Below are 23938 nucleotides of genomic sequence, written 5' to 3' on the forward strand. Positions count from 1 at the left end.
CTTGGTTTGGTGTGTTTTTGTACTTATGGCATGGAGACGACTCCTACACCTGGAATGACTTAACGGCCTAACAACCAAGGTCGGGACCGACATTTTACTTCCTCATCCGATGGAAGGTTGGAGCAGATGGGAATCGAACCCAAAATCATCCGCTTACAAAGCGGACAGCGTAACCATTCGGCCACGCACTGCCATTTCGAAGATGTTCGAATAAGAAAGCACTCGAATTAGCAGACATTCGAAGTAGTGTAATTCAAATTAATAAATCTAGAGTTTTTTTTAATAGGTCCTATAAACATATGAAAGGCAGTAGTTTATAGGACCTTTAAAAAAAACTCCTGAAATCCGCTCTGTACCAAAAAGCCATGACCCACATTTAAAATTTGGTTCACTTTTTAAATAAATCACATTTTTTCAACAAGTTTCCACTTCGGTAAACAAAGTAAAAAATCTCCTATAGAGTAATCTACGTGCGCATGTATTGCGTGTACGTACACGAAAAAGATTGAGGTTAAATTTTGTCCGGACAGCAAAATCAAATGGTGCGCTAGTGTGTCTACGCGAAACGTCATAAAGCTCTATATCAAAAAAGTCGTATTCGTTTATTTTTTAATCACAAATATTTTTTTAATAAGGAAAATTTATGACGTCAACAAAACTGGCAGCCCTGCCAAAGTCGACCAAACAGAGCGAGACAACTACATGAACGTCACTTGCCATCCCTCTCTTTCCCGCTGACTTTATCGACTCCTTCTTCCTCGCAGCGAAATCACGCACAAAAACATCCCCCAATCCGTCAGTCGCGCGAGGAGGAAAAAAAGGCGTCAGAGCGCTCCGATCGGGAAAGAAAAAAGTTGCGATTTTTCGCCTGTCAGTTTTTTGTCGGAAGTCTTTTGGTTGCGCAGGAAGCAAAACCCACGTCCCAGCAGCAGGATGAACGTCGAGGAGGAAGTGTTCAAGATCCAGAAGCGGCTCGGCAAGATGACCTCGTCGGATGGGTCGGTGAGTAACGCAAACGCCCGCCGCGGCAGCAGCTGTCGTAAGGGCGAGAAAAAAAAACTCGGTGCTTCCATTTTTGTTTCGGCGCGCATCGCCTTTTCGCTCGGCACTCCACCGCCGTCGCTGCCACCGGGGAAAACCCTCCGGATGAATGAGGTAGGCGGGTCGCGTGAGGACAGGGAGGAAATCTTCGACGGATCGGAGGGACAACTCCCTTCCTGGCCGAAGGAGTACGATTCCGCGAACAGTCTTTCTTTTTTCTCGCGGAAGATGCCGGTGCTCGTGGACTGCCGCGGGGTTGGAGGAGGTAAGATCCCTGCGGAAGGGGGAGGAACGGTGCCGCGCGAGAGGAAAGAGCAAAGAAAACCAAGAAAAACAAACGATGTAGTTTCTCGTTCTCTCTGGCGGTGGCGGCGGCGGCGGATTTTTGGAGCTTGGATTGTTGATCGTTTGTTGTTGTTTTGGAGGCATGCTGAAGTAATGCTAATGTTCTGGAAACGATAATGCACCAAAAGGCAGAACTCCAGAGTGATTTTACAGTTTAAAACTTTGCTAGATTCGTGTAAAACATTTGTGTAATCTTTAGTGAAATCATTCCACATCGTCTGTTAGCTTCATTCAATTTGTGCAATACATTGATAGCTAAATAATTAACTAGGCATCCAAAGTGAGTACTGAACCCCACTAGTGGAGACTAGCAAGTTCCTGGAGGGGCCTGGGCAAAAATAGTTTGGGAAACAGTATTCTAGAGGAATATTTTCTTTTCTATTTCAAATTTTCCATTCAGAATATAACGATCAAAAGCGACATCTTTAACTAGAACGATTTTGCTCATATTTGTCACAGATAATTAATTTTTCTTCGGTGTAGAAGTTGGCAAAAACTTTAAATAAAATTTGTACCAGCCAAAGATAACAAGGAAAATTTAAGTAACTCTATTCACTTAGAAACATACTCCTTCACCTTCCTCTAGATGAGTTGTTCTGCCAGCTTCTGTTCTTAGCGAATCCGATGATGTTATCCGATTTTTGACTAAGAACTTTCTCTATAGGCTCTATCTGCGTTGTCAATCCAAAATTTTTGAAAATGTCGCGCGATGCAATCACATACCTTCGATTTGACATCATAGGTAGATACTTGAATCTTACGTCCCAAGCAGAGATGATGTCTGCAACGCAGTAATTTGCTGTTGCATGGAAGCAGTAACATGCCGTGCGATACTATATAAGCTAACAGATAGTCTCTGGAGGATTTAGTGTCGATCAGACTTTTATCAAAAACGGACCATACGTTGAGTTTTCGTCTGACAGCCGAAGACAGCGGTTGTTTTGCTGCTGTTTTTGTGTTTACGGATGGAGGTGGAAGAATCCTCCGATGGGCATGAGTTCCGTTTCGTAAACAGAACGCGGAGGCGGAAGAAGACTAGCGACGGAGCCGTTGTCGGGAATGACCAGGAGGAAAATCTTCTCAGCAACAACAAGTTCAACCCGCTGGTGGAGAACACAGGGTGGCCACCAGATTTCGATTTTCAATTTCCCGGTTTTTTCCCGGTTTTCTCCCGAGCCCAGAAGGAATTTTCCGAAATGTTTTTAAACCAAACTACAATGTTTTTTTAGGCTAACGTTAGTACCAACATACTTTTTGAACGCATACATTTGGTTCAATGTTTGAATTCCTCAAGAAAGCGTTCAAATCTTGAGTAAAAATTAAGTAAGTTGTAAACGAAGCCGTTTTTATCTGTTTCAAATCCAAACATCTAATTTCCATAATGATTGGGATTTTTCATCATCATACATGTAGATTGTATAACCTCAAAATAAAAAAATCGTTTTATTTTTTAGAATGAGATTAATTTTTACTACAATTTATTAATTTTAAAGAAAAGAATTGCAAAAATAAATTGTTATCAACATTTCCGAAAAATCAGGGGGCAAAAAATATTTTTCAAAAAACATCAAAATTTCAATTGAAATTTAAGTGCAATTAGCTGAAATCAATATAAAATGCATTCCCTTGCGTTTTGAATCATTTTTAAGCATGTTTGGGTTTATTTAATAATCTTTTATTTTTTTTAAATTTTACACCTTTAGTTTTTTTTGTTACCGTCAAATCTTACATTTTTTGAAGACAAAACAAATAAACTAGTGTAAAATGTATTTGAACACTTTTTGCATTCAAATGTTGAGACTATGGATTGTTCCCCCACTTGACCCCGGCCAGAGCCGAGGGACAAAAACTTTGAAAAATATTAGCATCGGCCTTATTTTCAACATGATCTCAATTTTTGTGTTGATTTAAAAATCAAATCAAATTATTCGCTCTACAGCATTGCCTTGGCGTTCTCGATTGCGAGATTCCTACTCGAAACTAGGTGTCCGAAGGTTTGATTGTTGAGGCAATTGCAAAACCTCTTTTTACACCTTAGCTTCCATCCACCCCGGGATTCGAACTGACGACCTTTGGATTGTTAGTCCAACTGCCTACCAGCGACTCCACCGAGACAGGACCCAGGGAGACGACTCCTACACCTGGACTGAGCTAACGACCTAACCTCAAGGTTAGACCGGGGCCAACATTTACTTCCCCGTCCGACGGAAGGCGTGATCAGACAAATCTCGTCTCGAAAAATGCCACCGGGACCGTCTGGGATCGAACCCAGGTCGACTGGGTGAGAGGCAATCACGCTTACCCCTACACCACGGTCCCGTGTTGATTTAGTAACCACCTAAAAGTGATTGCCTGTATTTCAAGTGACTTTTTTGTAGCAGAATTCTAAATATATTGTATTTTTAAAATATCTGAAAATTTGACATAAATTTCAAACGACATTTAAAAAAACTTTGCAAACCAAAATTCATTGCAAGTTGTCCTTAATAATTTGTCTGGCTGAGAATCTCAAATATTATCAAATAAAATAATATTTACAAACAGAAACTCCATGATATTATTATTTTTAAGTTGAAATATATTATAATTCAACGGTTCTCAACCTTTTCTAGTCTAGGTACCCTTTTTCGTGTTACTTAAGCTGCTGGTACCCCCTAGCGTTCATACATGATATTTTTCGTTTGCATGAGATTTTTTTACATTCCAATTCACGAAGAAAGAAAGAATTTTGAAGTATTAAAAATGTCGTAAATCTTGTTTCTAGAGTTGTTTAAAAACATGTACTGGATAGGCCACACAACGTCCATGTACATTTCTTCAAATCAGTTTTCCTAATAAAGCTTCAAAATAAAATGTTGTACCCTGTTTTTCTTTAAAACTATCTACTGAAAATGCCTTTAAATTTGGAGAAATTCTTTTTGTAAATTAAATTTTCGTTGTCTTTTTCATTTCTACAAACATCCCCCATATTTTTTTAAATTTTATTTTTATGTAAATTTAAATTTGTAAATAGTATTTTTTTGAAGTTGTAGCTATTTTCAGTTGAAAAATTATTCTATAAAATTCTTTTCTGCTTTCTTTTTTGAACATTTTTGATCCATTCTTTTGTTGCTAAGATACAGGCCAAGAAAAATATTTTAAAATAGTGTAATTTGTGTGACAATTTGAAGGAAATGTCTTGATCTTTAAATTTAGAGAGATATTTACTGTTATGTTGTTTTCGTACCATGACATCCATAATATCCACTTAAAAAAATCCTAATTTTTATTTTATGCAAAACTAATATTTTAGCCAAGCAGCTGTGGCTGAATGGTTACAGTGTTCGCTTCGTAAGCGAATGGTTCTGGGTTCGATTCCCATCTGCTCCCATCGAGAAAGTTAAGGACATAGAAGTACTTGAAATGCTGAATATGAACGAAAAATCAAAGTCGCTGGAGGCGGGGTTCGAACCCCCGTCCTTTGGATTGGTAAGCAAAAATGCTATCCACTACACAGAAAAAAAAGTGTAAATTTAACGGTCATGTAAACCATGTTTTATACGTAAACATGCTTAATGTAAAATTGAAACTTGATGTAAATCGTTGAATATGATTTAAAGAGCCATTATGTAAAACCAAATCATACGTAATGGTCAATTGTTATGTAAATTCATTTCAGTTTGTTGATTTTCGGAAAATTTGAACTTTAAATTGCATGTAAAATATACATTCAATGTAATTTAGCTGCACTGAAATTTCAAAATCGTGTAAATTTCAATTGTGAAGTTAATTCTGACGATGACAGCTCAAAACAAAACAATCAAGTAAGCTTGGTAGTGTTTGGTGGCAGGAGAAGCAAAAGTTTGGCGGCTAAATTTTGTTGTTTATGTTGATATTCTGAGTGCAAACAAATGAAACAATTTGATGCTAATCTCAGGTAGTTGGTATTATGTTAATCTTTCGTATAATCAGACGGTACTTTTGGCCAGGGCTGTGGAGTCGGAGTCGGAGCCAACAATTTGTTGAAAGCTGGAGTCGGAGTCGGAGTCGGTTAGAGTTGGTAGGCCGGAGTTGGAGTCGGAGTCGGTTGGAGCTGAAAGCCGGAGCCGGAGCCGGAGTCGGCTAAACTTAGAAAGCCGGAGTCGGAGTCGGAGTCGCTTGAAATATAACCCGACTCCGCAGCCCTGCTTTTGGCTTCCAAGCAACTATTCTAAGACTTTCGAGAATAATCGGCCAAGCAACTAGTGAAACATTAGTTTTTGAGCCATTAATCCGGCTGCTGGTGAGTATTGATTAGTTGAAGTAAAATTGTGAAGAAAATTTAAATGTTTGGTCTTTTAGAAACCGTCTGCTGCCAATGGCAGCCTGCCTTTCGAATAAATGAAGATGCTTTATAGACTGCATCACAACTTATTAAACTGATCAAGTAAGTTTCTCACGAAAGTATGTAATAACTTTTTGATAATAGTTGAAATCATTTTTCTACGACTTCAAACGAAGCAACGGTATACTTCTAGGAATTACCTGCTGGAAGTTCCTGACACTTCGGCCAGATGTTTCTCCCGCAAATGTACCTTTTTCTGCTTCCGGTCCGGCTCGTCATTTTATAACAAATGTTTCCAAAGCAGATGCTAGACGGCAAACGATTCCCTCGATCCGAGTTCCTTCGGGCAGCTTGTCCTGGTTGAAGATGAAAGGAATCATCTTGCTTTGGAACCCTAGTTACTGGAATCGGCGTGGTGACCCTATCCGGCCGCAGTTTGATAGCAGAATCTGGTCAACGGAGACGTCAATCGCCTAAAATTTGGTCAGGGTATGCTTATTTTTTTATATTCAATGCGGAATTCATAATTACCCCGTGTAGCCAACTTTTCTTCTGTAAAGTTTCGGTCTTTTTCTAGAAAAAGCTGTTTAGATAGTAATAAAAATGTTAACAAACAGCGAAATGAAAAAAACGTCAAAATATTGCTGACAGTTTACACTCTGAAAAGAGTTAAATATGATTCATATTAATAATCAAAAAATAGATTGTAGTATTTCCTTCTTGTACTCAAAACAAGATGTACTCATTTCTGAGCTTACTCTCCAGAACAAGATTTTTGAGCTCATCTTTTGCACACTTGTAATTGTAATTTATTTGCTAACGATATCCTGCAGGATAACATGTTAGTTTACACTTTGTATAAGGGCAAGGAAAGGCACTTTGCACCAAATTTCCCCCCTGTGCAAATCATAACTGCACACAAAATATGTGCACACTGAAACCATACCCCTTGCAATCTGCAATACCAGTCGAAACATTTTTTAAACAAATTTCAAATTTGAATAAATTTGATTAGATTTTAAAGGCTCAGTTACCACCAACATTAACTAAGCGTCGAAAACTCTAGATTCCGTTCGAATAAACTGATTGAGCCAAGAATTTTTTTTTAAGATTTGGACACGAATAATTTGCGAATAATTGAAAAGTTATTTTTATTAAGTAGAATTAAAAGTTTATTTAAAGTAAAGCAGTTGTTAAATTTGTAACTATCTTTATTTTTATCGAAAATTAGACAATTGCAATTTTTTTTCAAAACTTATGTCACATTTTATACTTTTTTGCAAACAAAAATCATGATTGCTGCAAATGTTGCTCCAGAAACGAAGTGAACGTTAATATCTCGCTTACTTTTTCAAAAGGTCCTATGTAAATAGGAAACCCATGGCGCCTTGATTATTTTTAAAAAAGTACTCTAGATATCTAGAGTTATTTTTGAATAGGTCCTATAAACATATGAAAGACAATAGTTTATTGGACCTTTTAAAAAAAAAACTCTGGATATGTTACATGTTAATGAAAGGTAGTAATTCAAGCAAAACAATGTAAATAAGCCGAAGCCGAAGTGTAAACAAACAGTCTGTCTTGCTTACGCCAGTGGATGTTTACATAAGGAACGAGCAAGACAGACTCTTTGTTTACACTTCGGCTTTGGCCCATTTACATTGTTTTGCTTGAATTTGATAATGATTATTTAAATTAAATTAAATTTTGACCATCTTGGTTTATTTCGATTACTTCAACATAAATCGGTTTTATTTCGGAAGCGTGTAATCTAGTACCTCTTAAAAAAAGTTCTTTTTACTGCTTTTGACTATTTCTCTTGCACCGTGTAAATATTTTTGTTTTGATTTCATGCACGCGCTCGTCTTTTCTGCTTCTGTCATTCGATTGATGCAAAAAAATTTTGTTGGGGATACTCGCAGCAGTAAGTTCGGTTTTTCGCAAGTTCTACCGTGTAAATTACTGTACGACTTTTGGACCGCCGCCGGTTTGCTGGCCACGAGATGTTTGGTGAGCTTCCTTAGAGCCTGTCGGCGAATTAGAAGCTGCTCCAATTCACCACCAATCGATTCCGCCGAAAGCCTTGCTAGCTGGGCACGGCCAATAGCATACTGTTCCGCGTCCCGGAATGGCGCCAGCAGATCGAGGACTGGTTTCCCGCGCCTGTGTGGTCATTCAAACGCCAAAAGGCCGAAATCGAACGGGAGGAGGTCCAGCGGATCAACGAGAAGTGAACTGAAAGGCATCGGAGATGCGCGATAAACGACTGTGGAAAATTTCTCCAAGCCGTAAGTATGGAATCGACGAAATTGCTCTTTGTGTAGCTATTGTCCTCAAACTAACCGTCCCGCGTTTCTTCCTAGAGCAAACAACTGTTCTGTTTCGACTGCCAATATGCGTTTCACCAGAACTGCCACGGACCATGCGAATCGACGAAAAGCGGCTGCAGTCCAATCTGATCCGGAGTCTGCATGCAGTGCACTCGACGATGTCCTGGTACAAGATTCCGACGAGAATGCCCGCGCTGCCGCTGCAAAGGGTCGACGAACTTTGCTGACTCGCACGGATAGACTGCCGTCAGCATTCAATAAGGAGTTCGAGAACCACGTCGTGTGAATGGCATAGCTGAGCAGAAGCAGTTCAACCTTGGAAGCAGTGTGGGCTCATCCAGACCGCTAGCCTCGAGTATCAGCCGACGGACGCTATTCTATGCCAATGATCATCAGCTGACTGCCTTCCGCTAGGTATGTACATTCCGTATAGTAAACATCACCTCCCTTTTGAACAATAACACTCGTGGGCCCCAAATTACTTTTTCTAAACACTTTTGTACATTGCTTCGTTGAATCTATAGTCTGGTGTAGTTTTGAATCCTTTGTTTATTTCGCGGTTCAGAAAGATTTATTTTATTCAATCGGCTTTTGAGCCAAAATGAAGTTAAAGTTTGATCTATCTGAACTACGATTTACGAAGGCATTTGAAATTTACATCGGATTCAAGATTCAGCGGGGCAAAAAAATTTTATATTTCATTCGTATATTTCATCGTAAATTTACATGACTTGGAAATATTTTGCCTTGGCCCGTTTACATCGGATGGCATGTAAATTTAAAATGAAATGGATGTAATTTCGCATCATTAATGACGTGCACTTTTGGTACATCATAAATGATGTAAATTTACCGGATTTTTTTTTTCTGTGTAGGCCATGGCGACTTGGTGAGCCTAGACTGGAATTAGGAATACTGTTACAACCAACCCGCAACGCCTTTCGAGGTGTATCCTAGGGTTCTACTTCTCCTACTAACATTGAGTCCAAAACCTCCCTACAAACATCTATACCACTAAGGTGACGTAGGGGTCCCTGCGCACTTTAGATAGGTGTTTACTAACATTCCTTCATTTCCCCGAGGATAGCTTGGACCCGGCGTGGACCCCCTTATGCCCTGGGCTGTATTACACACTCATCAAAAGATGAAGACATGGTATCTCCCGTGTTGGATTATTGTTCCGGATGAGGGTCAACAAAAGAATGGATCAAAAATGTGGGTCTCGTGGCGCAGGGGTAGCGGCTTCGGCTGCCGATCCCGATGATGCTATGAGACGCGGGTTCGATTCCCGCCTTATCCACTGAGCTTCTATCGGATGGTGAAGTAAAACGTCGGTCCCGGTTTCTCCTGTCTCGTCAGAGGCGCTGGAGCAGAAATCCCACGTTAGAGGAAGGCCATGCCCCGGGGGGCGTAGTGCCAATAGTTTCGTTTTTCGAGGGTCTAATACAACCAGAGCAAACAGTGGGATAAGCGTTGTGGAGCCTTCCGGTGGTGGGGCGTCCTCCAAATGCTAATGCTAATGCTAACTAATATTTTAGCCAAGAAAGGTCGAATTGAAAGTATCCAAATCATGAAACATAAGATTATTTTTACCAACATGGTAGTAAATGGTAGTTGGCACAATATACAAATTTGAAACAAATATTTGTAGAAAAAAAAAAACAAAAAAAACGGTGCACTTTACTTCAAATTCATAAAATTTCTAAACGAATGCAAATTATATATTTATCATTCAAATATTTTTAAAACATTTTCTGATTGGTCAAAAACAATTCGCACGTAATTCATTGCACCTTAAGCATGGTTGTTAATTTTTGCTTCAAAGTAATTTGTTTTTTTTTCTCTCAAATATTTTGTTTGGGACAAATGTCCGCCATTGCGGGGTTTGTCCTCCGGACCCCCTGAGACCGCTCGTGGTACCCCCAGGGGTACATGTACCCCAGGTTGAGAATCGCTGGTAGAGGAAACATTTTGCTTTATTAAAAAAAAAATCGCCATGTAAAAATATAATAGGATACAACAGAAAAAGAAACATCCAGAACCAAGAAGCATGAGTCTATTACACAAATTCAAACATAGTTTTTGCGAATTCTTCATTTAGAATAACAGGAATAATATTCTAATTGAGAAAAGAACATATTGAATAATTTAAAGAGGCTTTTGTCAAATTTTAACTAAACTTAAAATATTTTCCCGGTTTGTCAGTCGAATTCCCGAGTTTTTCCCGGTTTTCTCCCGGTGGATAAAAATCCCGGTTTTTTCCCGGTTTTCCCGGTTTTTTCCCGAGGTGGCCACCCTGAGAACAATAACAATGGTAACCCATCCGGGAAAGGAAGCGTCCCACCGGTTCCAGTGGCCAAGAAACCACCACCTCTGGTGGTAAAGAATACGAGCTAAGCCAGACTGAGGAGTGTACACCAACATGAAGCAGCTAAGTGAAATGAAGCGCTTGAGAAGATTTGACATCTGGTGGGAGGCCTACCGGAACAAGCAACCGAGTTTAACCCAGTGTAGGAACTGCTTGCAGCTGGGTCATGGAACCAGGAACTGTCACCTCAAGGGGAGGTGCAACAACTGTGGGGGTCGCCATAATACGGACGAGTGCAAAGTACAAGAAGTCGAGCCGAAGCGGTGTGCCAACTCCCACGAAGCTGATGTGTTGTGATTTTAGGTTAGGACGTCTGTTCCGACCGACGATCGGAAGCCGAAAGGGAACGACTATTTTACAATGGTGTGCAACTAGACTAATGCCATAATTATAACAATTTTGTTACCTACTGACTTGAGACTGGCAATACTATTATACCTTCCGAGGGACACTACAGAAGCCACGGACCGCATCTGCCCCAAGCGTACGGACTTCATCCGGAGGCGCCAGCAGGCGTCGAAACCGAACCCGCCGGCAAGCAAGACGGAGAAGCAGAGTCCAGCAGATCCGGCGTTCACGCCGACGGAGTTCCGGACGGAAAATCAAAGGATCGCCCTCGACACGCAGGAAGCAGTGGCTCCCGAGACGGTGGAGCCACAGAGGAGGAAGCAGGGGAGGTGCTCTACAGTTTAAGCCCTGCAAGACCCGCTTGGACCAAGTAACCCTCGTCAGTTACATGATCTCCAAGTATGGAGTGTTAAGAGTTGTTTTTGTTATATATTAGTTGTTTACCGATCCTCGGTCCTAACCTGGTCACAGCACCTAAAAAGACCTAATAAAAAAAGTAAAGCTGAAAAATTCGGGGGAGCTTCTGGTGACATAGAACAAAGATTATGTCAACAATGCCGCGGTTTAGCTGACATTTTTGCATTTACAAGGGGGCAGGGATGGAAAAATCGCAAAAAAAATCAATTTCGCTTGCGTACTTTCTTCACCCGCGAAAGCGAGAGGAGGCAAATCACGCAAAAGAAAATCGCTCCCGAAATTCTCCAAAAAAATCAATCTGCTGATGATTTTTTGTGAATTTCCTTGTCAGCACCACTCAAAAATATTTAATTCACTTTGTTTACACACATTGCCCATCTACAAAATGTGACAGGTCATTTTTTGACGTGTGACGTTACACTTGCAAGTGTAGTAGTGAAAAGGATGTTCCGCCGAATAATCAAGATGATGATTTTTTCAGATTCCTTTTACCGTTACGTAAGAACGTTGGAAGTTGTAAATAGTCAGAATTAATGAAAAGCGAGTTGATTGGTTGTAATGTCCTCAGTAATCTAGTTATAACATCAATTTTCTAATGCGTGGATTTGTATGGAAATATAAGAGAATTAGTAATTAATAACAGAGAGAATTAAAGGAAGGTTAAGTAGTTTGAATTTGAGATTTAGCAAAAAAATAATTGTAAGAAACATGCTAGAAGTAATACCAACCTCCTTTATAAATTTTTGCTATGGAATCTTCGCTTCGCTTCGCTAGGAGAGTTTGCTATGGAATCTTGTCTTTGCAAACAGTGAGTTTTTGCCGGTTCAGAAAAAAAGTTCCTTATCTTCCTGGTGTAGCACTGGTGCACCACTTCAAATTTAATATTTGTGCATGATTTTAATGTTTATGGGCCAAAGTAAAGCTAATCCAGAGATATTGGACCAAAATTTACACACTTACTATTTTTAAAAGCTCTAGCGTTAAGGGATAAGTTGAACCAAATCATCTTCCATTCCCTCAAGCTGATTGTAAAATAGCCACATTTTAACAGCATAAATGCCTTTGGACATCCACCTAGCGAGGCCAGGTGGGCGAATTTCGACCCGGCAAGCAGATGTCAAGCTCATAATTCCCAGCTGGATAAACTCCTTGTAATCTTCGCGTTTTTGAACAGCAGTTCTTCGTATGTGCCCAGCAGTTTCCTTTTGTCATCTGCGTTGATGTCGTGAAGACATGACATTGGTGTCTGAAGGAGATAAACGCGGTTTCTTCAGGAGAAATATTTAGATTTGGCGGGAAAACATACTTAGAATGCTGTTTTACGAAGCAATTCCAGGATGTGATGCCGGCATAGAAACTCTAGTAATTTCCTCCTCAACAGCTGGGTCAAGATCGCAGCTGTTCCGTATTCTCGAGTTGACCACGGTCGTGTCATAGCATTTCGCCTTTCAGCAAGCCCCAAAAACATAAAAATTTCAAGCCATGGTTTCAACATTTGATTGAAAAAAGTTGATTTGCTATCATTAGTTTTCCGAATATCGATGCCTCTGTGCTCTCTTGTACTAAGCTTGCTGGTTTTCCTATCTAGTTAGCATTAGAGAGCACAGAGGCTTCGATATCTAAACATTGACGAAAAAATAACTCTAGCGCAGTCAGTCTTTCTAGGACATCCTGGAGAATGCGTTAGGTTGATAATCACCTAGCACCACCTTCTTGTGTCATTATAAATATTTAATGGAAGGTCCATCAATGATCCTGTGAATCGATTATGTACAAACCAGTTCGTTGTTACAGAGTGTGCTATACAGATTGCGTACAACTTCTTCACTGTCATCATAGTTGTTCAGTATTTCATCAATCAAAGCTAGATATTGAAATCCATCAAAAGACATCGGATCTCAGTTCTATCCATCCTGCTTTCTAACATAAGTGAGTGTTTTTTGAATGCATAACATAAACCAAGCTAAACGTGTTTTTGTAGTGAAAATCAGTGAACATACTTAGACATTGCTCGCCGCCAGCTACACGACCACATACGGACGGGTTTGCTCAGTACACAAACTAGGACTCGTCCTCACCACATCACAAATTCAAACGGTACGTTCGAAATACACACGCATCATCGCACCCAAAACCCGCTCGCAGCCCAATCGATCTAACCTCGGTCCCGTTCTTTCGTTCTATCTCCCTTTCTTCAGGGTCAAGAACAGGCGCTGGATTTGCTGCGTCAACTGCAGCGACTGAGCATCGATTTAGACATCCTGACCAAAACCCGCATCGGCATGACGGTGAACGAACTGCGCAAGTGCAGCAAGGACGACGAGGTGATCAACCTAGCCAAGACGCTGATCAAGAGCTGGAAGCGCTTCCTGGCCGCGACGACCTCCTCGAAGGACTCGTCTAAGTCTTCGAGCAAGACGTCGTCGTCGTCGAGCAAGAGTGCCTCTGGTGGCAGCAGCACCAGCCACAGCGGCAGACATGATCACAGCAAGAGGGATCACCACCGCAAGGAAAGGGACGATAAGAAACGTGGGCGGTCTCGTAGTCCACAACGTGCGAGCAACACGACCGACACGGTACGACTCAAGTGCCGGGAGATGCTAGCCCACGCGCTACAAGTCGAAGGTGAGCAACCGGAAGGGTGCCAATCGCCGGAGGAACTCGGCGAGGAGCTGGAGGAGGCCATCTTCGCGGAGATTAAAAATACCGACTTTCGGTACAAGAATCGCGTTCGGTCGCGCGTGGCCAACTTGAAGGATCCGAAAAATCCTAGCCTGAGAGCGAACTTTGTCAGCGGTGCCATAACTGCCGAACGGTTGGCCAAAATGACGCCGGAGGAGATGGCCAGCGACGAGATGAAGAACCTGCGCGATCGGTTCGTGAAGGAAGCGATCAACGACGCCCAGCTGGCGACCAACCAGGGCACGAAGACGGACCTGCTAAAGTGCGGCAAGTGTAAGAAACGCAACTGTACGTACAACCAGCTGCAGACGCGAAGCGCTGATGAACCGATGACGACGTTTGTGCTGTGCAACGAGTGTGGTAATCGCTGGAAGTTCTGCTAAAGGCGAGGTGGGAAAAGAGAGTTTTGAAAGGGCATGATGTCCCATTTTGACGCTTATGTACATTTCAGGAGATCTTCAACGAGTTAAAAATTCTCGGATCGTAGCGGTTTGGAATTGAATTGTGCCATTAAAGAAAACAGATAACAAAGAGTTGCCTGCTGTTGAATTGTTTGTTGAAATAAATATTTAATAGTTGTTGTTAGTCTTTATTCATTTTTACGAGGAAAACTGGTGCCGGTATATGTTTAGCAAGTTAAGGTTTTGCTCCTAACTTCATTCAATTAGCTGATTTTTACTATTTAAACAACAAATACCTATTTTGTGAAACTGTGAAGTCGGAAATGTTTTTTATGAGCTACAATTGAACGTCAAAGTACTATTAGGTCAACATTGGAGGCACGAGCACTATGGAATTAGATGCTGTTCCTCTACATTCAATTTTGTTACTTGTTTCTTTTAGTTTACTGAGCGAAAATCTGATCACGCCTTCCGTCGGACAGGGAAGTAAATGTTGGCCCGGGTCTGCTTGAAGACTTAACGAATTTGCATTGTACCCTTCGATTTTTTTAAGGTTTTTGAGCTTAAAAAATAATTCTTGAAAGAAAAAACCCTCTGGAAATAAAATTTGCTGTTGAGTAAATTTCCTAGAGCTTTCTCTCTGGAATTTTGAAAATCGGGCAATTTATTTTCAAAGATACAGCCTCATATGGGGGGAGGTGTCCACGTGCTTCCATCCCGCTAGTCCATATGTATGGCATTAGTGTTGTGTTCACTGTATTTGATATTTTGTGAACCACACCGTATGCTATACTCGACAGATATGGACTGGTTCCCGGCCGGGCTGATGGGTCTCGCAGCTGGCTAGTTGAACGTACCTGTTAGAACATCAAATCATGATGTTTTATCCTTTTGTTTCCTTAGTAACAGGAGAATAGTTAGTTCAGCAAGGGAAGCAACAGTTTGATCCGTTCAGCTGTTGAAGCAATTGCTTTCGATTCAAACTTGTGCTGAACATTGTTGGACTACCTAGACTTCTGTTCAAAGGAAACAAACACGAGGGTAAAAAGGGATAAGCTCCCCCCGGATGGGGCTAAATTGTGGAACGCTTCCAGTGAGTTTTACTGAGCTGCTTTGGACATTTTAGGTAATAGTAGTATGAAAATAGTTAAAGCTCGGTATTAATTCACTGGGAGGTCGTGTGCAAATTCCCGTGCTTGTGAAGTTCTGTTTCTGTGTCACTGTTGTGTTAGCTTGTAACATGTTCGACATGACACTAATAACCAGCAGTGATTAGTTATGCGGAAATTTCTAAGTACGGGAACACGACGAAAATTAGACGACCCGAAGAAATAGTGAAAGTGATAGTGAAAGCAAAATTAATAATGTGTCTATAAATAATCATGAAGTGAAAATATTATTATTATTATTTATATTTAATATGATATTACACTTTACAGCTGATTTGAAACTCACTATCAGAATCTAATGTTTTCTTGTGTTCTCTTTTGTTCTTTTCGTTTCAAACTGAATGAGCGAGCATCTGACTTGCTACGCAGCCGCAGGATACAACAGACGATGGAGAGGCAAAAAACACCAGCTGTGATCAATACCACACCGACTGACGAGGATTGCTACCAAGCTTGGTGTCCACGGCTCTATGTCCAACCGAGAGACCTCCAAGGTCGCAGGGAAGTACTAATTAGTATCGCCTCTTTGTGTTTGATCCTTTTGTTAATACAAATTCCTTTGCAGATACAAACCACTTTAAAAGTATGCCTCACGGCCTGCTTTGATCTTTTGCTAATTCTATCCGCTTTCTACCCCCAATGTGTCCTGCACGGAGAACCTGGGGTAGCTTATGGTTGACCTGGGGAGCCCGAGGAATTATGCCGTAGGTGGCTCGTATAGTCTTACTCACCTATCCTCGCGGCAAGGTCTTCCGTAGGTCTACACCCGAACATGCGACGTGGGACTGCATGAATCTTCAGCTGCTGCCGGAAGGGTGTATTCCGAAATTACCGAATTACCGAAAGATACAGCCTCATAAATAATTCGAATCGATGAAAATTAATTTCTCGAAGTGTCACCTAATAAGCCTCTATTTTTCAATTGACAATTTCTCGGAAACTATTGGTCCGATTTTAAATGTTAGAAAATGAAACTTTTGCGAAATTTTCTGATAAAAATATTAAAAAAAATGGTCTAAAACATGAAAAAACGAAAATTATATATTTTTAGACCTTAAACTAAGCTTGATTTGAACATTTTGAAATTATTTTTATTGAAAATCGGACCAATAGTTTTCGAGATATCGTCAGTTTGAAAATCACAGGCTAATTAGGTGACATTTATTATTTTTTATCGATACGAATTCTTTGTAAGGCCGTGTCGCGAAAACGATTTTCAAAGTGCCAGTAAGAAAATTAAAGGAAATTTTCACAGATTTTCAAACAGGAGGCTTCCTTCAAAAAAAAAATTTTTTTAATCTAAAAACCTTTTTTTTAAATCAAGTTTTTACTTAATGGTAAGCCTAAAAGATGGTCGCCTCATTTTGCTACAAATCTGCATGGGAGAATATTAGAATCTGCATGAAAATTCTCATGCATTTTCTGCGATATATGAATATAACAAATTGCCCGTTACAGACAATTATCGAAATTACCGACGGCTGGTTGTTTACCTACGGACAAAAATGAAATACGAGCCTACTGCAAAATCTGTTATAAAAGGTAACATTTTTTGTAGCAAATCCATTTTTTTCTGTTTGTTTATCAACAAAACTGTAAGGGACCATCCATAAACCACGTGGACACTTTTTTGGGAATCTCGAACCCCCCCCCCCCCCTTCGTGGACAATTATCCATACAAAAAAAATCTTTTTTGTATGGAGCGTGGACAATCGTCATACCCCCCCCCCCCCTAAGGTGTCCACGTGGTTTATGGATGGTCCCTAAAGTAATTTTTGATTGCAGACTTTGCGCCATTGCGCACCATAGCTCAAAAGATGTCTTTTTACCTAGTAGGGGAAATATACCTTTTCTAATCAAACACCTATCTTCGTCATATGGAGAGTTTGATGCTCGATTAAAGGTAAAAAAATACTATTTAGGCTATAAACTTCCCAGCAACAGCACCGCCTTGAGTAAGCACGCAAATTTATGCCATTTACTGGCCAAAAAGATCAAATTTAATGCACTTTTGATCATAATTTCTATTTTGCGATACCATTTCTCATCACTTTGGTGGCACACACATCCACATGCAAGATCAGAGGTTAACTGCTTAACGAAAGTCGCCATCAATATCTTATCACTTGCGCTAACGATTTCAAAGCGCATGACGCTGGCCCAGCATGTTGGTGGTGTTGGTGGCCACCCTTTGTTTTTTATTTGCCTTCGTTTCTCGCTCGGTTTTCTTTAGCCTTCGATTGGAATGGGTGGTCAAAATTGAAACGTCAAAAGACTTAGCGCGTTTGTTTTTTTGATGGCGCTTGCTAATTATTTACATTTTTCGGGATTATTTTTCACAAGTGAGTGACTACGTAATGGTCAAAAGAACATGTTGCCGGTAGTTGGAAGCAATTTTATATCTTAAAAATTGCTTCCAACTACCGGCAACATGTTCTTTTGACCATTACGTAGTCACTCACTTGTGAAAAATAATCCCGAAAAATGTAAATAATTAGCAAGCGCCATCAAAAAAACAAACGCGCTAAGTCTTTTGACGTTTCAATTTTGACCACCCATTCCAATCGAAGGCTAAAGAAAACCGAGCGAGAAACGAAGGCAAATAAAAAACAAAGGGTGGCCACCAACACCACCAACATGCTGGGCCAGCGCCTGTTGGAGTGAGCAAGTGCTGCCAGGAAACTTTCGCTATAAATGCTACTTTTCGTGAGTGTTCGCTTAAAATTTCATCAATTTTGGCAGCACTAAGCAGACCCAAAAGAGCGCTGGAAGAAAAAAAAAAGAACTAAGCTGAAAATAGAAAAATGGGCGTGGCCCAATGCACTCGACTGATTAGAATGCATTTTGGAAGTATTTTTTTTAAATGCTTGCAGAAGGAATAGCATAACTTTTAAATTTTAATAAAAGTGAAAATAAACAGAAATGTTCACAAAAAGTTGCTCTACTCGTTGGTGTACTTGGTTTTAGTGAATTTCAAGGAACAATCCAGATCTGGGTGCTGAATAGTGGTTCGCAAAACGGCCTCAATTTTGAACTGTCAAAGTGGAACTAATTTACTGTTCGTCAAAAGAAGAGAGTATTGTTATCGATCATTAAAAATTGTTTTTTTTGCAAGAATGAAAAATGTGTGGCTTTTGAGAACCTGGAGTAAGTTGAAGGCAAGATCGTTATCTTTTATAATTAGGAATGGATGTTGTTTATGGAAAGAGTCTGATCGACTCGATGCGGTTCTATCCAGACAGAAGCTGTCTTTATTGTTCGATTCCGTTTGAAAACCTGGTTTAGTGAAAATTCTCTCTGCTTGTTGGATCAGCTTCGCTAGAATAAGCGATGTTTTTTCGCAGGAACAGGAAGAGCTGCAGGATTCCAAAATCAGCCAGGAAATTTATCTGCGACATCGCAGAATGACATACTCGACGCAGTTCTTCGTCACCCGTAAAAAAGAAAAATCTCTTCTAACCGATAGAAACGCGACAATTTTCCAGCAAAAAAATGTAAAAAAAAACTAGACAAAATAAAACACATTCTACTGATTATAAAACAGCTCATTAACCAGTAAGAAAAAAGTCATGCTTGTGCTTAAACAACCTCCTACTTTGTAGATGTAAACAAAGTGGGATCATTCGAAAATCACGTTACGCATTTTCTCTATTCATCACCCAGATCCAGATTATCCAGCATCATTTAAACACGACCGCTTAAATTCAAATTCAAATTGGGTTTTATTGGTGAATAATACATTAAGTTCTTTTGAGGTACAAAACAGAGTTTTGGAGTTCCTTTCAGCTGTGTGTTACATCATAATCCATTTTGGAACAGTTATTGCTTGTAAATAAAGGTGTTGCCAAGAGTCTGCAAGACGACCTTAACAGCTGTCTTCTGCACGGGGTCGAATGTGTAGAACTTGAAGCTTTTACGCTTCAATTTCTCCACAACCAGGTCGAAGTTCTTTTGGTTAAACGTGAACACTTGCACTGACGATTTACCTATTTTAAGGCAGTACACGAGGCCTTCCAGCTGCTCGTCAAATCGTCCGCCAACGTGTCAAAATGTGTGGAGGTCGTCGTTCCTTTGGAGTAGGGGAAATCTACCCATTTTAATCCTAATAAGCGGTCGTGTTTGAATGATGCTGGATAATCTAGAGTCTCCCTTGAATTTTACTAAAACCAAGTACACCAACAAGTAGAGCAAGTTTTTGTGAACATTTCTGTTTATTTTCACTTTCACTAAAAGTTATTCTATTTCTTTACCAAGCATTTAACAAAAAAAATTCCCAAGGGTATTCTAATCGAGGCGAATGCATTGGGTCACGCCCATTTTTCTAATATCGGCTTAGTTCTTTTTTCTTCCAACACTCTGTCGAGTGTTGCCATTTGCGCTGACAGTTCAAACGAACACTCACGAAAAGTGGCATTTATAGGAAAGTTTCCTGGCATCGCTGGCTGTGCTGCTGGTGGTGTTGACGGCCAGCCTTTGTTCTTTTTTGCCTTCGTCTCTCGCTCGGTTTTCTTCAGCCTTCGTTTGGAATGCAAAGTGAAAATTGAAACGTCAAACGACTTGGCGCGTTTGTTTTTTTGATGGCGCTTGCTAATTTATTACATTTTTCGGGATTATTCTTCAAATGAGTGCCTTACTAATGATCAAAAGAACATGTTGCCGGTAGTTGGAAGCAATTTCATATCTTAAGTGCCGTGAAAAAGTAAGCGAAAGTGAAAAGTTAATTTTGGCGATATTCATTAAGCGTTTGAGGGATTCTCGTGTGTGTCACTGTGTGTGCCAACAAAATGATGAGAAGTGGTCTCGCAAAATACAAATTATGATCAAAAGTGCATTAAATGTGATCTTTTTGGCCAGTAAGTGGCATACATTTGAGTGCTTACTCGAGGCGGTGCTGTTGCTGGTAAGGTTATAGCCCAAATAGTATTTTTGGAGCTTTAATCGAGCATCAAACTCTCCATATGACGAAGATAGGTGTTTGATTGGAAAGGGTAGATTTCCCCTAATTACTTTTTTTGGCGACATCACTTTCTTCCGTGCACGACCATCGTCGTCGTCGTCGTCGTCGGTAGTGCTACCGTCGGTGTTGTTGTAACTCAGCCCGGGAGCATGTTGACAGCTCCCATACAAACTGAGCGTACCTCTTTTTGTGGGCCCAGTGGGCCTAAGATGGCGGCCTTTGATATCATCTAGCCAAACATTTGAAAATGGCGAATAGTTTAAATTAATATAGTTTTTGCCTACTTTCGGTTTAAAACGACAAAATAAGCATTCTGGAATCATTTTCTTGAAAAACTTGTTTAAAGATACGCCACGTTAAAATATTAGTCTCGAACAGTTGGAGGGAGCGTGCCGCGAAAGTCGTCACGAAAAAAAAGTTTCCCATGCAAATTTTGAGTTGCGTTTTTAATGGGCGGACTCCGACGAGGTCCACATGCCATCTGTCGGTGGATACGCGCAACTCACGAAAACTGTCATGTTAGGGGACGGCTGTTGTAACTGCTTTCCTCGTCACTCATGGTACGTTCGTTTGAACAGCCAGTGCGGCACTGAGTGCCACACTCGTCAGTGCCAGTTTTGGTTCAAACGAACATTCTTTTTCAGTGTGCATCAGCCTGATGGCAAGATTGTCAAATTGTATGTATGGGCCGCGATACTCACATTTGTTGGACCGTGGACCCCGCTATTTGGTCGCTTTACCCCTCTGACGCTAAATATAGGGTAAAAGAGCCAGCAAATGTGCAATTGAAAAAAAGTTTTTTTTGTGAAAAATTATTTTAAATTTTGTTTTTGATGAATAGTTTTGAATAATTTTTGTCAAAAAATAAATAACTAGAAAAAATAAAATATTATCCTGCCTTTTGAGGACGAAGTCAATCGTTCACATTTTTTAAATGTTAGCTTATGCACATATTTTAGTGTTAAATGTCAATATTCCAAGAAGATAATGTCCAGCTTGTGACGATAAACTACTTTTCCTTTACTTAGAAATCGAATCCAGAAGGGAAACGATAACCTGCTATGTTGGTCCGCACCGGGTTCTGAACTCCCATTTACGAGGCGGAAGCGTTGCCGCATGGCTCGGTCTTAACAAAAAAATTAACTAGACAATAAATAACAATTTCAAATTACAAATCTAAATATTAAATAAACTTATTTTCGAATTTACTCATAAATGGCTTGTATACCCTATTTTGTGCAACCAGATTATGGAGCGTTCACCCTATATGGACTGTCAAAAGCGAGGTTCACTTTTTGACAAGCTTGCCACCAGTCTGGTGTGCATGGAACTCGCATGAAACTGAAAAAATATCGAGTGCGGCACTAGAGTTTCAGTTCCAAGATGGCGGCGAAACTCGTGCGGAGCTAGCGCGAGTTTCTTCAAACAAACACTTTGACAGCTCTGAGTGCGGCACTCAGTGCGGAACTAGCCCTCAAACGAACGTACCATCAGTCTCGCGAACTTGTTACTGGTGGGAATGTTGGCGGATGTTGATGCGCCATCGGTCGACGGACTGCCGGAAGTAGCTGAACGGAGCCTAATAGGGCTGCGATCCTGGACGCGGTAATTAGCGTGTAATAATTTCGGGTTGAATCCTTTGGCGCACACACTCCCCGGTGCGATGGCGGACGACGCGGCGTTGGGTTGTTTACCTTTTTGCACACGGCCGGTAGACGAACTTCGCGGGTTTTTCGAGGCCGCACTCGAACTGCCACGGCCACGGCCGGCCCTTAGCATGATGTTGGAGCAAACTCGCGGCTAATCACGGTAAATTACGGCGAAAATTTTCGAAAAAACGATGGAGCACTGAGCACTTGACTGCTGCTTGCACTCGTGCGTACACGGAGGTGAACACGATCGCTTATTAGACTTAAAAAAAAAAAAAAAAAAACAGAGCAATAAACAATAAAAAAAAGTATTTTGAGAATTCTGTTTTTCCAAAAAGACTTTGCCGAAAACACCAAATCGGTCAGAAAATCCCTTCTCAAGATAAAGAATTCCATACATTTACAAACCCAAGATTTCCAAAAAGGTGTCCACGTGGTTTATGGATGGTCCCATAGAGCAAACATAATGTTTAGAATTTGTAGGGCAAGGCTTGAAAATATCATAACAAATAACTTAAGAAAAAAATAAATTAAATAAGTAAAACTTGATCATTAAATACGAAAAAATAGACAGTACGAAATGAATCGTTAGTTTGAAAATTAAGGCCAAAATTCTAACCAATACCATTTCGTTTAAACTCCACAGGGCCAGGAGCAGGCGCTCGACTTGCTGCGCGAGCTGCAGCGGCTCAACATCGATCTGGACATCCTGACGAAGACGCGCATCGGAATGACGGTGAACGAGCTGCGCAAGTGCAGCAAGGACGACGAGGTGATCAGTTTAGCCAAGTCGCTGATCAAAAGCTGGAAGCGTTTCCTAGCGGCGACCCCACCCTCCAAGGAGTCCTCGAAGGAATCGTCGAAATCATCGAGCAAGTCGTCGAGCAAGAGCAGCAGCGGGGGAAAGGGGGACGACCGCAAGAAGGAAGCGGAGAAGGAAAAGGAGAAGGAGAGGAAGCCAACACAGACTAGCTTTCCGCCGTCGAGCAACACGACCGATGCGGTGCGTCTCAAGTGCCGCGAGATGCTGGCGAGTGCGATTCGGGTTGATGGTGAACCGCCCGAGGGTTGCCAGACGCCGGAGGAGTTGGCTGATGAGCTGGAGGAGGCGATTTTCTGCGAGTTTAGAAACACGGACATGAAGTACAAGAATCGCGTTCGTTCACGCGTGGCTAATTTGAAGGATTTGAAAAATCCCAGCTTGAGGTCTAACTACATCAACGGAGCGATTACGGCGCAACGGTTGGCCAAAATGACGCCGGAGGAGATGGCCAGCGACGAGATGAAGAACCTGCGCGATCGGTTTGTGAAGGAGGCGATCAACGACGCCCAGCTGGCGACGAACCAGGGCACCAAGACGGACCTGCTCAAGTGCGGCAAGTGTAAGAAGCGCAACTGTACGTACAATCAGCTGCAGACGAGAAGCTCCGATGAACCTATGACGACGTTTGTGCTGTGCAACGAGTGCGGCAATCGCTGGAAGTTCTGCTAAGTGCGGTTTTGAATATCCAGAAGAAAACAAATCACAAAAATCCTTGAAAAATTCCTAAACATTACCAACGAAAGTGCACGGCCACACCAAACTCAACTCTCACCCAACCAGCCACGTGTGCTGCGTGCGTGTACACACCCAGAATTGATTCACCCTGCTGCTGACACAAACAAACACAACGTACCGAATGTCGCGATACGTTACCCGCGTTAAAGTCCCGAATTTGCCCCTCCCCTGAGTTCTCACATTGCGTGTGCTAAATTGGAACATTAGTCGGCAAACAAAAACAGTAGCGGAACAATCCGCTAAACAATTCACCGATACAAATTGTGCGTGGTTCGATTGACACCGATATGATAATTTAATAACTATGTAAAAGTAATAAAAACCTGCCTAGTGTGTAACGAAAAATATAAAAAAACTGATAAAAATAAGC

General features: G+C 41.0%; 1 protein-coding gene across 3 annotated transcripts; it reads left to right on the top strand.

Annotated features, from left to right (window-relative positions):
- The first annotated feature begins 767 nt into the window (after window positions 1-767).
- LOC6036149 (transcription elongation factor S-II) lies at window positions 768-23936 on the top strand. 3 transcript variants are annotated; one of them, XM_038253440.1, is made up of 3 exons: window positions 768-1002; window positions 13351-14224; window positions 14286-14417. In XM_038253440.1, exons 1-2 carry the CDS (start codon window positions 934-936, stop codon window positions 14215-14217), a joined length of 936 nt encoding a protein of 311 aa, XP_038109368.1. In that variant the 5' UTR covers window positions 768-933; the 3' UTR covers window positions 14218-14224; window positions 14286-14417. The 3 variants fall into 3 exon arrangements, with proteins under 3 accessions (XP_038109368.1, XP_038109369.1, XP_038109370.1); XM_038253442.1 differs by lacking the exon at window positions 768-1002 and adding an exon at window positions 12822-13249; XM_038253441.1 differs by lacking the exons at window positions 13351-14224; window positions 14286-14417 and adding an exon at window positions 22657-23936 and having other exon boundaries at window positions 773-1002.
- The last annotated feature ends 2 nt before the right edge of the window (window positions 23937-23938 follow it).

Source organism: Culex quinquefasciatus, chromosome 2 (genome assembly GCF_015732765.1).
Source record: "Culex quinquefasciatus strain JHB chromosome 2, VPISU_Cqui_1.0_pri_paternal, whole genome shotgun sequence".
Classification (NCBI taxonomy): Eukaryota; Metazoa; Arthropoda; class Insecta; order Diptera; family Culicidae; genus Culex; species Culex quinquefasciatus.

Bases quoted from the DNA above. Each gene is read 5' to 3' on its own strand.
- LOC6036149 (XM_038253440.1), top strand. From the start codon at position 934: ATGAACGTCGAGGAGGAAGTGTTCAAGATCCAGAAGCGGCTCGGCAAG. The intron at 1,003-13,350 runs GTGAGTAACGCA...CCCTTTCTTCAG, and splicing joins TGACCTCGTCGGATGGGTCG to GGTCAAGAACAGGCGCTGGA.